At 43.2% G+C, this 14995-nt stretch overlaps 1 protein-coding gene across 7 annotated transcripts in view; it reads right to left on the reverse strand.

The window, feature by feature from the left end:
* Nucleotides 1-14995, reverse strand: part of SRGAP2 (SLIT-ROBO Rho GTPase activating protein 2) — a 261388-nt gene that overhangs the window by 75819 nt on the left and 170574 nt on the right. For all 7 annotated transcript variants that reach the window (XM_030935181.1, XM_010362493.2, XM_030935183.1 and 4 more), the window contains one exon: nt 4495-4557. In XM_030935181.1, the coding sequence (XP_030791041.1) occupies nt 4495-4557 (63 nt within the window). The remainder of the gene's footprint in view (nt 1-4494; nt 4558-14995) is intronic.

A 14995-nucleotide genomic window follows, 5' to 3' on the forward strand; every position in this document is an offset into this window, starting at 1 on the left:
ATGAAAACCATTTATGCCATGGTTTATATAGTAGCCAGCTCATTATCAGGGGAAAAACACGTGGAGAAGAATGCTTGCTAGGATTGCTCTCTGAATAGCAGCTGTGGGAAGCAGGCCCTGGCACAGAATGCCAAGTCAGGGAAATCAAAGGCACTTCAAGCAGAAAAGAGGAAGGTGCAGAGGGGCAGCTGGCCACTTCCAGTGGTATTCTGGGCCCCCTGCCCAAACGCATCTTTATTTGGGAACACCTGGGTCCTGCTCCGTGGATCATCAAGGTTCAAAGGTACTAAAATTACCAACCCTTGGATAACTAGTCCCCTAAAAAAGGGTATTAACGAGTATTAGGGGCAGATGTGAAGAAGAGCACTGAAAAAACTGGATGAGTTTCTTATATGCTTGGTTTCCTTTTTCCAAGGATCCCAAATAACTTCTATTACCTACAATGTCATTGAAACGAGAGGCCCTTCCCTGCCTTCCTGACAAGAAATTCTCCCTTGTTCTCTTCTTGACCCCTCAAGAGTGTGCACACAGCAAGCAGCTTCCCAAAGCTAGCATGTAACAGTCCCAGCCTCCCACCTGATAAAACCACTCTCCCATGCAAGGTGATCAATTAACCTTTTTAAACCTAGAACTTTTCCAGTTTCAGCACTGACAATTTTATGTCCCAGGAAACTCTTCAGTACTAGGTAAAGAGGGACAGTTAGTCACCATAATCCCATGGTGCCTTATTCAGACCAGTCCTAAACTTATCTTAATCTCCAGAAGAAAAAAATCTATTCTCTGAACTTTCTTTTTTCTTTCTTTCTTTTTTTTTTTTTTTTTTTTGAGACAGAGTCTCACTCTGTCCCCCAGGCTGGAGGGCAGTGGTGCAATCTTGGCTCACTGCAAACTCCGCCTCCCGGGTTCATGCCATTCTCCTGCCTCAGCCTCCCGAGTAGCTGGGACTATAGGGGCCCACCACCAGGCCCGGCTAACTTTTTTTATATTTTTAGTAGAGATGGGATTTCACTGTGTTAGCCAGGATGGTCTCGATCTCCTGACCTCGTGATCCACCCACCTCAGCCTCCCAAAGTGCTGGGATTACAGGCGTGAGCCACCGTGCCAGGCCTCTTTTTTCTTTTTTGAAATAGAGTCTCACCCTGTTGCCCAGGCTGGAGTACAGTGGTGAGATCTCGGTTCACTGCAACCTCTGCCTCCCGGGTTCAAGTGATTCTCCTGCCTCAGCCTCCCAAGTAGCTGGGATTACAGACGCCCGCCACCAGGCCCAGCTAATTTTTGTATTTTTAGTAGACACTGGGTTTCGCCATGTTGGCCAAGCTGGTCTTAAACTCCTGACCTCAGGTAATCTGCCTGCCTTGGCCTCCCAAAGTGCTGGGACTACAGGTGTGAGCCACTGCACCTGGCTAGTCTCTGAACTTCCTTTTTTTTTTTTTTTTCCTTCCTTCCTTCTCTCTCTCTCTCTCTCTCTCTCTCTCTCTCTCTCTTGTTTTTGAGACAGAGTCTTGCTCTGTCGCCCAGGCTGGAGTGCAATGGCGCAATCTTGGCTCACTGCAAGCTCCACCTCCTGGGTTCACGCCATTCTCCTGCCTCAGCCTCCCCAGTAGCTGGGACTACAGGCGCCCGCCACCACGCCCAGCTAATTTTTTTTTGTATTTTTAGTAGAGACAGGGTTTCACCATGTTAGCCAGGATGGTCTCGATCTCTTGACCTCGTGATCCACCTGCCTCAGCCTCCTAAAGTGCTGGGATTAGAGGCACGAGCCCGGCTCACTGAACTTTCTAATGGCCTAGAGAATCTGGAAACCTATTTGATCCTTAGCTATAGTCTAATATTTCAGGAAGTATAACTCACTCAACTACTCCACCCCCTAGGATATAGAAATACCAGTGCATGGAGAATATGCAGACACCAAGGTCATAGAGGTTTGGGGTTTCCCTCAAGTTCATACAGCTAGTAGTCAAGACAGGGTAGAATCTAGCTTGCTTAATTCAGGAGACTCTAGTCACTAGACCAGCATTTCTCAATCTTGGTATATTGACATTGTGGGTCAGATAATTCTTTTTTGTGGGGGCTGCCCTGTGCGCTGTAGGATTTTAGCTGCATCCCTGGCCTCTAGATCATTAGATGCCAGTAGCACCTTCTACTCCTCCAGTTGTAACAATCAAAAATGTCTGCAGACATTGCCAAATGTCCCCTTGGGGTAAAACTCCCTCTGCTTAAAACTCCATTTGGACCAGAATGTTTTGACTTCTCTGAAACTTTCTAGTGCCTCTACTCTTTTTTCCCTCTTTTCCATTGCCTACTAGAGGAAAACATCACATTTTAATTTTGGCCTTTGACAGATTATGAAAGTGTACTCCAGCTCACCTCCAGACACCTTATGACAGTTTGAACATCAATGGGAAGATGTTATGTTCTACGTTGACTGTGGCCTCACAATGGCCAGTAAAGTAGTTGGCCAATATTGGGCTGTCTTAAGTCTGCAGTCAGAGGTAGCAGCTCGGCCCTCTGCAGACCAGAGAAATAAGTTTCAAGGTTTTCTTCATCACTCGAACACAGCTTACGCCCTTTCACTTTTTTTTTTTTTTTGAGACGGAGTCTCACTCTGTTGCCCAGGCTGGAGTGCAGTGGCCAGATCTCAGCTCACTGCAAGCTCTGCCTCCCGGGTTCACGCCATTCTCCTGCCTCAGCCTCCCGAGTAGCTGGGACTACAGGCGCCCGCCACCTCGCCCGGCTAGTTTTTTGTATTTTTTAGTAGAGACGGGGTTTCACCGTGTTAGCCAGGATGGTCTCGATCTCCTGACCTCATGATCCGCCCGTCTCGGCCTCCCAAAGTGCTGGGATTACAGGCTTGAGCCACCGCGCCCGGCCTCACTTATTTTTTTCTTAAAGCACAGCATATGAAGAGATATAGGACCCTGGGTAAAAGCTAACAGATCCTTAGACATTAGTCTTCTTCTGCTGCCTTGAGTCCCACTAAAGAAGTGGCAAGGTTTGTTGGTTATCCAAACTACTCCTTCCCAGAAACAGCTGCAAATAGTAGAGGGTCAAGATGCTTTCAGGAAAATAAAAGAATTTATATAATGACTACATGTGTCATTTTCTATCTTAGGGAATTCTCTGCCAGGAGAAAGGAATGATAGCTCTTCTTGGTGCTTAGAAAATGCTCTAAAAGAGCAGAAGTAAAGCATTAAAAAGACAAGGTTCAGGAAACCCATCCAGTCTGAAAATGGTTCACATCGATGTGTTTCTATTTTTAAAAACTCTTAACTTCATTTGAGAGAAATGAAAATTTGGGAGCTGAACCAAAGGTACCATCTATCTACGCTTGGCCTCAGAGCAGAAGAGTCACAGAGTAGAAATTCAAAACAAACTGAACACCACTGGAGATAAGTCAGATGACTACTCTACCCTATTGACTTGCTTAACAGTTGCTATGACAAAATGGTCACACCTAGGTTTCTGGATTAGCAACATATGATCCCAAATGCCTGTCATGCATGTCACCACTGCCTGTTCTGTGAATTTAAAAAAAAAAAAAAAAAGAAAGGAAAGGAAGAAACGAAAAGAAAAGAAAAATGCAGCAAATAAGCAAGTAAACATTAGAAATCAGTATCACCTTCAAACAGGATGGAGAAATGCTGGAGAATGACACAGTAGGCTGGCACATCCAAGCTGGAGAAGGGGCCCCTGAAAGGCATTAGCTGTACAACTTAAGTATTCCCTGTATAACAACAGGAATTTCCTTGGTGTGTATGTGTGTGAGTGTATGTTTGTTTTCATTATAATTAGAAAAACATGGCTGGGGAACCACCACCACCACCACCACCACCACCACCACCTCTCTGCGCATGAATTAACACGCACCAGCCACAGGCATCATGTGCCTGAAGCGCCAGTCATCTCAGAACAGATTGTGTTCTCTTCTCTAAGCCCGCAGCCTGCCTCGTCACTGAGGTTTGGCTTTATAAAACTCCAGGAAGCCAGTGCAAAGCTCTCTCTGCCCGAACTGGTCCCTCTTGTTGGGGGAATTTAGGACTCTGTGCTGCCCTCTAGAGCATTTGTTCTAGTCTCAAAACCGTAGATCAATCCACGATCTGATGCAAAACCTAGAACAATAAAGCCTTTCCAACAGGCACATATTAATAGTGCAATGCAGGCTACGTTCCTTGCCGTTAGGTTCTGTTTGCTGCTAATGGGGTCCATTGTGCCAATGACCTAGACTCTGGCTTGTCTCTAGCAATTATGCACCAAATAAAGCCAGGGTGAGCTTGCACAGCTGAGGAGAACACTTATTTTGAGGAAGTATTTTTTGACTCATTCTGTTTTGAAACGACGAGTGTGAAAAAAGAGATGGGTGGGGTCACCCCCAGTGGGGACCATGCACTTGTCCTCAACCTCAGTTCAGTTCTGTTGCTGACGTAGTATGGCTGCAAGCTGCCAAATGCTGCTTCCCTCTGCTTATTAAAGAGTCAAGCAACCCATCTTATTTACCGAGTAGAGCTCGTTCAAGACCTTCATCAAATCATCTTGAAGCTGCTGGCCGACTTCTTTACTCTGCAAGGAAAGAGGAATGAAGGTTAATTGGGAAACAGAAGAGAGAGGAGGGAGCAACGAAGGCAAAAGCCGCACTGGCTCTACAAATAACCCAGACTCAATTAAGTCCCATTATTTAACCCAGCAAATCAGATAACCACTCCAATCAGACCCAATTATGGTCAGATTACTCAAAGAGTTTTAATAAAATGAAATGTGCCCTTTCTATAGCCCAGCAAAGGCAATTGCATGGAGGGAAAAAGGGTGGTAGCCTTTGATTTTTCTATTGGTCCCCGAAGAGCAGGACTGAAAGCCACATCCTACCTAGCAACTGTTGTTAGGTGGAACACGGTTTCTCAGATACTTGCAGTCAAGCATTCCAGAAGATTTCAAAGGAAAATAAGATGTGTAATGGGATGAAATAGGAAAAAGTATATAAACATCCAGGGGCTTCAAAGTCCCTAATTAAATAGAAAACTCCAAGCAGGATGGAACTATATTTCTTACTTGCTTTATTTCTACCCGAAACTCACAAGGCAGCGGTATCTCAATATTGACTGCCTGCGAGATTAGCTGTTACTAGATGCTGAAAATCTATGTTAAAGGGTCTCCAACTCATTAATCTTGAGCAGTGATGGCTCCTGGGTTCTTTGCTGCTGCCACCTGGGGCTGACATCTAACTACATAGAGCAGTAGAAATAAAGAATAGGGCTGGGCACGGTGGTTCACACCTGTAATCACAGCACTTTGAGAGGCCGAGGTGGGTGGATCACCTGAGGTCGGGAATTTGAGACCAGCCTGGCCAACATAGTGAAACCCGTTTCTACTAAAAATACAAAAATTAGCCAGGCGTGATGGCACATGCTTGTAATCCCAGCTACTCAGGAGGCTGAGGCAGGGGAATCACTTGAACCCAGGAGGCGGAGGTTGCAAGGAGCCGAGATTGTGCCATTGCACTCCAGCCTGGGCGATAAGAGTGAGACTCTGTCTCAAAAAAAAAAAAAAAAAAAAAAAGGAAAGAAAGAATGAGGAAGCAGGAAGGAAATTGTCACAACTTCTGTACTAAGTGTTATATGCCAAACCTAAGAGGGCTAAAACTGATTGGCAGCATGGGTCATTGAGAGGGAAACCCCTTGTTTTATCTTTTGCCAGCTCCTTCTAGATCTTCCCTACTAGAAATTTGGATATCAAAATGCCATCCTAACAGAAGTTGTAATACTGTCTCCCATCCCTCCCACCATGGCTGCTAGCTCCCAGGCAAAAAAAGGAAGGTCTTTCATGTCAGATACACAATCATTTAAAATCTTGCTTTTTTTTTCAATGTATCTCTACTTAAAAAATACTTTTTTTCTGATTACAAAAGTAATATATGTTTATTATAATAAGGAAACTAGAAAACCTCAAAAAAGAAAACAAAAGTAACTCTTAAATGCCTACCACTAAGAAATCATCACTCTAAGGGTTGTTATGTATTTTTCTAATCTTCTCTATTTTTACAAAATTGGGATTGCATTATAAATCCTGTTTTGTAACTTATTCACTTAAACATATGTTGTAAACATTTCCACGTGTATTATTATTCTATAGCATTATAATACATTATATTGATGCAGCTCCCATTCTTGGACATGTACTTCGCTTCTAAATTTTTGTGATAAAAAATGCCATATCACATTACTTTGTATATGATCTAATGCACACACCTTTCATTATTTTCTCCTAGAAATAACATTGCTGGGTCAAAGACTACCATTTATATCACTAAAATGCCTTTGAGAAAAACGGTACCAATTTAAAATAACACCAATAGCATATATGAATGTTTATTTCACATTTTATTGCCTTGACAATTTGATGTGGTATCCTCCTGTAATTTGCAGTCCTTTGATTCTAGTGAGCCTGAGCATTTTTAAAAATGTTTATCAGTCATTTTCATTTTTCTTTTATAATCTGCCATTTTCCTATTAAGGTGTTCTCTGCCCATTTTTTCTATTAAGGTATTCATTATGGAATATAACCTATGTGTGGCCTCTGTCATGAGTAGGCATGAATTTTTACATCTGATAGTGGGGAAAGGGGTGGAAGGAGCCCTAAATTTGCAATCATAACATTCTCTTTCTATTCCTGGCTCCTGCATTACCAAAGAGATAACTCTGGACAACCTGGTTAACCTCTTTGGCCCTCTGTTTTCCCTTCTATAAAATGAAAAGCTTCAGCTAAAACATTTCTAAGGTCTTTTCCAACCTCTGCCATTCTATGATTCTACATGATCTTCTGCCTGGCTTCTAGAGTCCATATTAGCTTCAAACATCACTCCCTTTAGTGTACGGCTGGTTGGCTTAGAAGATGATGAGCAAGTTCTCCTAGGGGACCCAGATGCTCTACAAAATGGACGGGTTCAGGAGCATCTTGCCAGTCTTAAATTTACCATTCCCAGGGTCTCTCATCCAATGACCTCAACTGCTGGAAGAAGTCACAAGAAGGAATGCCTTTCATCTGTGATCTCACATACCAGCCTCTCCTTTCCATTGAGAGGAAAGCTGAGCTCCACTGAAACAACAGAGGCCCAAGGAGGTGAAGTGAGGCAACATGACTCACTCCGAGCCCCAGAGTCAGCAACAGGGTCAGGAAGTGACCATGAGTATCACTTCCCACTGCCCTGCCCTCCTGCCTCTGGGCCAGCTCCCCCTGCCAGCCTCCTATCCTTCGTTTCTTAACTCCTCCTTCTGTTTGAATGGCAGAGGTTAAAGGAGAAAGCTCCTATTCCTCTACCCTGTTGCTTACCCATGACTTAAATAACCTCGCCCCAGAGTGGGGGATGGGGGAAGAAGAGGAGGGAAAAGTGTAACCAAAAAAACAGCAATTAAGCCCAGGCAGATGTTTCCTTTCATGTACTGATTAGTTGGGAGGACCACTCAGCGATTATCCCTGTTTATTTGAACAGGCTGCTGAAGTGATCTGACTTACCACTCCCTCTGGCTGAGGGTTGGGCTGGGAATACATGTGTAGCAAGCCCACTTAAAATGTACAATACAGCCTCTAGCAATCAGGAGAAATTCTGACACTAGGCCAGAGGCAGGAAATTGCCAGTGTCTCTCCTTTCACAGATGATAAAAGGCTATTCGTTCTCTGTTTCAGAAACCTTAACTGTGTGCCTTTGGGGGAAGCGCGGCCCCAGGAAGGGCTTCCGTGCTGGCCACTGCAGCAGGGTTGACAGAGCTGGTTAGCCACAAGGGGGCCCCACCCAAAGACAAGGGGGACATTTATTCCTGGGAACAACAAAACCTGATGAGGCCGAGTACATGACAATGAAGACTGTAGAGCTTTTCTGTTCTCTATAAAAAGACAAGGGGTTTCTAGACAGGGAAGAAAAAGAATTTACAGAGCAGTCTTTGTGTACTAACATACAGCCTGCATCTCTTTTCTTTAAAATTTCTTGGAAGAGAATGAGTCATCTAAACATTGCAGGAAACCAAATAGAAGTTGGGGGAAAAAATTACTTTGGACAAAGTTTTTCTCTTAAATGTTTGCATAGTAATCTTTGCCTGGAAAAAAAAAAAAAGAGCCTAAATTTAGAATAGAGATGTGGCAAAGTTAACAATGCTGGTTCTATGGGATGGGAAGTGTGATGGTGCACCCAGGCTGGGATCTCTTATTTTGAAACTCACCACAACCGTTTGGCCAGAGTGTGTTTCACGGGGCGTCCACTCTGACTGCTGCCAAGGAGGGGCTGATCAGAAGACAATGAGATTGCAACAGCTCCTACCAGTTTTATGCTGACAAAATGGGCAGGAAAGCTTCGTTTTCCAACAGATAACAGCATTGGAAACAGAACTGAAACGCACAGTGTCATTTCATCTCCTCAAGACAAGACTGTAATGTTCCAAAGCCTCCTTGCTCACAGAAAGGATGTAACAGCAGATATGTACGGAAACATGAGAATCCTAGGCATCTAGGATGCCTGGCAACTGGGCTGGTCACTCTTCCTTGGACCTCTTTAAATCAGCACGTTTCCTAAGCTTGGATGGGTTTGTCTTTCAGCGTTTCCCAAAGAACACCAATTATGAAAGAGATTTCAGACCTGTTCTCAACAGGGAGGTTACTTGTTACCAATTCTGTAGTATTTAGATCAGCACTCATGTGCTTTCCAAGCTGGGGGTGGGACTGTTGTTTATTGGTTATCTACATCTCAAAGCTGTATTTTTTGACAGGCACAAAATTACCTCCTATTTGTATGAAAGAAGAAGAAAAAGAGGAAGGCATGTCTCTGCTATGTGGCAAGAGCTCATTTCAGCCCCATCCCAAGGCTGAGCCTGTCAGCAGGTAGGAACAGTAGGGTCAATTAGTTCTCTGCCATTTAGCCTGTATCAGCAGTTTTCCAAAAAAGAATATAGTTTTCAAGGGCACATATCTCTCCCAGAACCACTAGTATCCCCTCCCCACCCTAAAGATTGTTCAGAGACCAACTGTTAAAAAAAAATCCAGTTTAAAACTGAATTTATGTTACAGATTTCAGAGGAAAGGAACACGACCCTGTATTAAGCTCTGGCAGCAGAAGCACCACCATACATAAGGTGGTAGTTTCAGAAGCATTCACTCACCACTTTAAAGATGCCACGTTTCAGGAGCTGGTGCTTTGCCTGAAATGCTTTTGGTGGGGAGGAGAGCGCTAAAAGGAATGACTGGTAGCAAGGCCAGTGCTAGGTGATGGTGGGCACTGTGTCTGGTCCTCTCCCTCACCTAACTTGGACCACCAAAATAGGTGGTACAGTGTGAGGCTGTATGCCGGTGTGAGGCTGTATGCCAAGGCTCTGGCGGTTCAAGGGGTGATGATCCAGCAGGTCAGAGCTGAGAAATGACTTCTAGATTTCCCCTCCACCACACTACCTGCATATGCAAGCAGAGCTCTTTCTATTCAGCATTCGTTCATTGGTTAGGATACCACGAGTTGGCTCTGAGAAAGACTGAACTCCAGTTAGGAACTTAAACTGTGTGAAGCCCAAGGATGTATAAAACACAAATATACTTAATTGCAAAACTTTTATAGAGAGGTAGGCTAGGAGATGCCACAATAGGGACACCAGAGGTGCTTTTGCCTTCCGAAGATAGGTAGACTAGGGTGTTAAAAAAATACATTTTTTATTGCAATACAGCATAATATGTGTCTATAATAAAAGTACTTATGTGTCCAGAGTTGGTTCCTTCTGGTGGGTTCTTGGTCTCGCTGACTTCAAGAATTAAGCTGTGGACCTTGACAGTGAGTGTTACAGCTCTTAAGAGTGCTGACTGGTGCATTTACAATCCTTTAGCTAGACACAGAGAGCTGATTGGTACGTTTTTACAGAGTGCTGATTGGTACATTTACAATCCTCTAGCTAGACAGGAAAGTTCTCCAAGTCCCCACTCGACCCAGGAAGTCCAGCTGGCTTCACCTTTCACTTATGTGCTGTCCATTGTGATATTTCCTATTCTTTTATCTTATTTTTTTCTTCCCTTTCTTTCTTTTTAGACACAAGGTCTTCCTCTTTTGCCCAGGCTAGAATGCAGTGGCATGATCATAGCTCACTGCAGCCTTGAACTCTTGGGCTCAAATGTCATGTGATCCTCCTCCCTCAGCCTCCCATGCAGCTGGGACGACAGATGTGTACCACCATGCTGGCTAATTTTTTAAATTTTTGTAGAGATGGGGTCTCACTGAGTTTGCTCAGGCTGGTCTCAAACTCCTGGCCTCAAACAATCCTCCTGCCTCATCTTCCCAAGTAGCTGGTAAAGGCATGCTTGGCTAATTTTTTTAAAAATTGTTTTTAGAGATGGGGTCTTGTGATGTTGCCCAGGCTGATCTCAAACTCCTGGCCTAAAGACCCCCCCACCTCAGCTTCTTAAGAGTAGCTGGGATTATATTCTTGAGCGACTGTGCCTGGCCTTCTCTATTTTTTTATGTCGGTCATAACTCACTAAATTTATTTTACAACTCATTAATGAGTCATTATACACAGGTTTAAAAAGACTGGATACATACAAAAGTCTGTACTTGAGGAATTAATAAAGAAAATAGTGGTTTAGGGACTGGAGCCCACTAACTTATTTAGAAAGGAGCTAAAATAACTTGCCTTCTTGAAGTGACTGATCAGATGTTTCAAAACAGGTTCAATTATTGAATGCTGGCAAGGGAGAAATGGCTGGATTTTAGGGAGTGAGCAGTAAAGAGTCCATGAGCAAATATTTATAGAACATCTATTAAGTGTCAGGCACTTGTGTTCTGAATGCAAAACAGAAAGTTTAAAAGTTTACAATCTGTTGAGAAAGATGGACATTAATCTAACGTCTGAGCCCATCAGAATGCAATTCTTCCAATCTCAAAGGTATTACTAGAAATGGAATATCTTAAGTTAGTTTTTTAGTTTAAGATCAATTTTTTTTCCTGTCCCAGCCAAGAGGTTTCCACACCATAACCTAACTCCACAGAAAGCTAGATATTGAATCCAGCTTGCCAGAAAAGAAAAATCTGATTTCAAAAAATCCAGCTATTACATAGTAAATTCTTTGAGTTTGCCTTTCTAAGTTACTAATGGTTATTTCAGGTTATAATGATCCAGCTTCAGTATTAGTGACTCCCAAAGCAGTCACATTCCATTTTTAAAGAATCCCTTGAGCTTGTAAGCACCATAAAAAATAATCTCACCAGAAGCTCCTTCACTCAGGAGTTAATGGATATAAACCATCCTAGTGACAAAAGTTATATTTTAAAAGAAAATGTCAGAAACTTGACATAGTCTAAGGTCCAATACCTGTTTCAGGATTCCTCTTCTGGAATATAAATAATTTTTGAATTTGATTCCTATTTAATTATCTGAAAAACGTAGTCCAAAAAAATCTCAAAGCAACTACAATATGAAACCATCTAAAGCTAATGGAAGAGATAGGTTTTAACTTTTTAAGCATTTTTCTGAATCCTCTGTGGTACCCAGCCCACTGCTTTGTGCACAGTGGCCATAAAATAGTAAGTTGCTGAATCAGTGAGGTCAAAATTTAAATACTATGCTTTCACATAATGGCAAGAACTAAACAATATAGCTGCATTTCATCATATAAATTATTAAAAGTAGAAACTCCATCAGAGGTTAGCCACAATGAGCTCCCTTTGGTTATGGTTCACCAATGAGCCCTAAAAGTTGAAATAACTTTTCCAGGGTCAGTAGCCTATCAGGGACTACATGCAGTATTAAAGGAGAGCTGAACATGCAGGCTCTGGAGCAGGAATTAAATCCTACTTCTACTCCCCAACTGATGACCTTGGGTAAATTATATTTAAATACTCTATGCTTCAGCTTCCACATCTGTAAAACAGGATAATAAGAGTAGTGAGATAATCCACATAAAGTGCTTTAAACAGAATCTAGCCTGTTCAATAAATGTTGGCTAACATTAATATTAGAATCCAGCCCCCTCAACACTCACTTGAGTGTTCTTTATGCAGCACTATGCTGCCTCCTTACGTACTCTCAAACACGTTAAAGATGCTATGTGGAATTGTGAAGGTCCTGGAAACTACTTCCCAGGTAGGACTGTAGCTGAATCCCTCCAATGGGCTCTGTGGGCCCGAAGGGAAGAAGGTTCTCTGTTCTTCCTTACGCCTGCTGTTGCATAATCTTTTTCCTCCCCAGTTTCAGTAAGAACTAAATGACTCTGTAAGAAATAATTCAGCTTTCCTGAGGAAAGAAAACAAAAAAACAAAACTCCCCAAACAAAACAAAGAAAGATGATAAAAAATGTTTAGCAGAAAGGAAGAAATGATGAAGGTAGGGGTGGAAGAATGAAAATAAGGAGGATACAATTACCTTCTATTCCTCCAGATAGATTAAACAGAAAAGATCCTTCTCGACTGTACAACTAGGAAATGGTTAGACTGTGGGCATAAAGGAAACATCCAAAAGTAGGAGTTCCCACTACCTAGGTCACAGAATACCAAAACCACCCATCAAGTTCTGGTTCAGTGAAATCCAGGACCCCTCTCCTCTAGGACAGAAATGGCTTTCTGAAAGCCATTTCCTTAAGGCTTTTCCAGAAGCTCTGGAATGTGTGAGCAATAACACTTGATAACCCACAAGTAATGCTAGTGGCCCTGGGAGAAAATCCATTCCTTGGCATGACGTGAACTCCATGGATTCAGCTCCTACCCTCTGTGAATGCTCACTAACAAAGCGCACTTTGGTCTCTGACCAAAGTCTCTTGTCAGGGACAGGCATACTCGGGACAAGGGTGGGAGTTTAGGGGAGTTCAGGGTGGGGTCAGGAAGAGGCTAAAGGCCCTCTGCTCTCCCAGTCTGAAACACAGTCCTATGACAATCTGAATGTTCTTCCATGGTTGTTCCAATCTCTTTGAATTACCTATCCTAATACTAAGAAAATAAGCTCAAAACAACATCTCTTAAAATAAAACAGACAATCAAATCTAAGCTTTCATTTCTTAAACTACCACTGTGATCTTTGTCTTGGCAAATTTCCATCTTTTACTCTTTTTGGATAATGATTTGGGTGGGGGTGTAATGTCTTCAGGCCCTGATCTCTCATGCCAAAGCATTTCTTGAGATCATTCTTTTTTTTTTTTTTTTTTTTTTTGAGACGGAGTCTCGCTCTGCCGCCCAGGCTGGAGTGCAGTGGCCGGATCTCAGCTCACTGCAAGCTCCGCCTCCCGGGTTCACGCCATTCTCCTGCCTCAGCCTCCCGGCTAGCTGGGACTACAGGCGCCCGCCACGTCGCCCGGCTAGTTTTTTTGTATTTTTAGTAGAGACGGGGTTTCACCATGTTAGCCAGGATGGTCTCGATCTCCTGACCTCGTGATCCGCCCGTCTCGGCCTCCCAAAGTGCTGGGATTACAGGCTTGAGCCACCGCGCCCGGCCGAGATCATTCTTAAGATGAGTGATCACTCCATTTCCCAAGCAGGACAGTAAAAGCAGAGTAGAAATGGTATCTAGGTGACTGTGGGTATCCTTGAGTAGACTGGGACATAAGGGACAAAAGACACAAAAGCAAACAGGCAACATGAGAGCACAAATCTCTCAGCAGCTGTAAAATGAACGAAGGAGGAAAAGCAATCAATGGCTTGGAACTGGGAGAGAAGGGGGGAAAAAAGAGCCAGAATGATAAGGTACTTGCAAACATATGCCCTCCTACAATAAGGAAATCTAGGAGCTGGGGGATGGGAAGAATGCCTGTATGGCTCCCAGATGGCTCGGCCAGGAGGAGGCTGGAAGAACAGGAGTTAATAGAGCTCATCTGAAAGTTGGCAGTGTGAATGCCAAGACAAGGAGGGCAGCCTGGTAGGAAGTAAAACAGTCAGCAGCACTCATACAGGAAATGCCTGGGGCACTGGGAAAATCGCTGATTAAATACTTTTAAGAAAGAGGAACCCAGCAGCAAAGCCAATTCATGTGTGTAGTTTTAGAATACTTGGGAGTAGCCTTTAGAATCAAAAGAGGAAGAAGCTCCGGAGGGTTATGAAGATAGCCTTTTCTTGACACCTCAGGTGCCAGGGTTGGACCTAAGAGGAGCACAAAGCCAACTTTGGGAGACTGAGTAAAGCCCTTTACAGACAGCAATTAGAATGCATTGCCTAGGGACTGGGATGAAGATCTGAGCCTGGATCAGCTACGGTGGTGGTTTGCAGCCTCTTGTCCTTGTCTACAGTAAACACATGGGTAGCCATTCCCATTAGTCATGGCCTACATACAGTTGAAAAAAGAAAAATCAATATTCTTGGGGGAGGATACCTTCCCTCTTGGCCAGTACCCCACTCCCACTGAAAAATCAATGAATTGTGAGAAAAAGAAGGTACAGACTTTGGAACTGGAGGTTTCCAGTCTCCAGCTCTAATTTCTCCCCTAAGCTCTTTGATTTTTCCTCCCCATTTCAGGTTTAACTTTATAAATGTTCCATGTACACTTGAAAAGAATGTGTATCTACCCGCAGTTGTCAGGCACAGTATCCATATATGTCATTTAGGTCAAGTTTGTTGTTTTTCAACTTTTCTGTATTTTTACTGACTTTTTTGGTCTAGTTGTTTAATCATTCACTGAGACAGGTGTGTTAAATCTCTCATTGGGGTTGATGATTTATCTAGTTCCCATTTTAATTCTGTCCCATTTGATTTACATATTTTAAGGCTATGTTATTAAGTATATATTTCCTTCTGGAACCTTAGTCTTTATTAGGAAATGTCTCTCTCTCTTTTGTTTTCTTGAGATGGAGTCTCGCTCTATCACTAGGCTGGAGTGCAGTAGTGCCATCTAGGCTCACTGCAACCTCCGCCTCCCGGGTTCAAGTGATTCCCCTGCCTCAGCCTCCCAAGTAGCTGGGACTACAGGTGTGCACCACCACACCCGGATAATTTTTTGTATTTTAGTAGAGATGGGGTTTCACCATTTTGGCTGGGATGATCTCGAACTCCTAACCTCAAGTG

The sequence above is a fragment of the Rhinopithecus roxellana genome, chromosome 8 (genome assembly GCF_007565055.1).
Source record: "Rhinopithecus roxellana isolate Shanxi Qingling chromosome 8, ASM756505v1, whole genome shotgun sequence".
NCBI lineage: Eukaryota > Metazoa > Chordata > Mammalia > Primates > Cercopithecidae > Rhinopithecus > Rhinopithecus roxellana.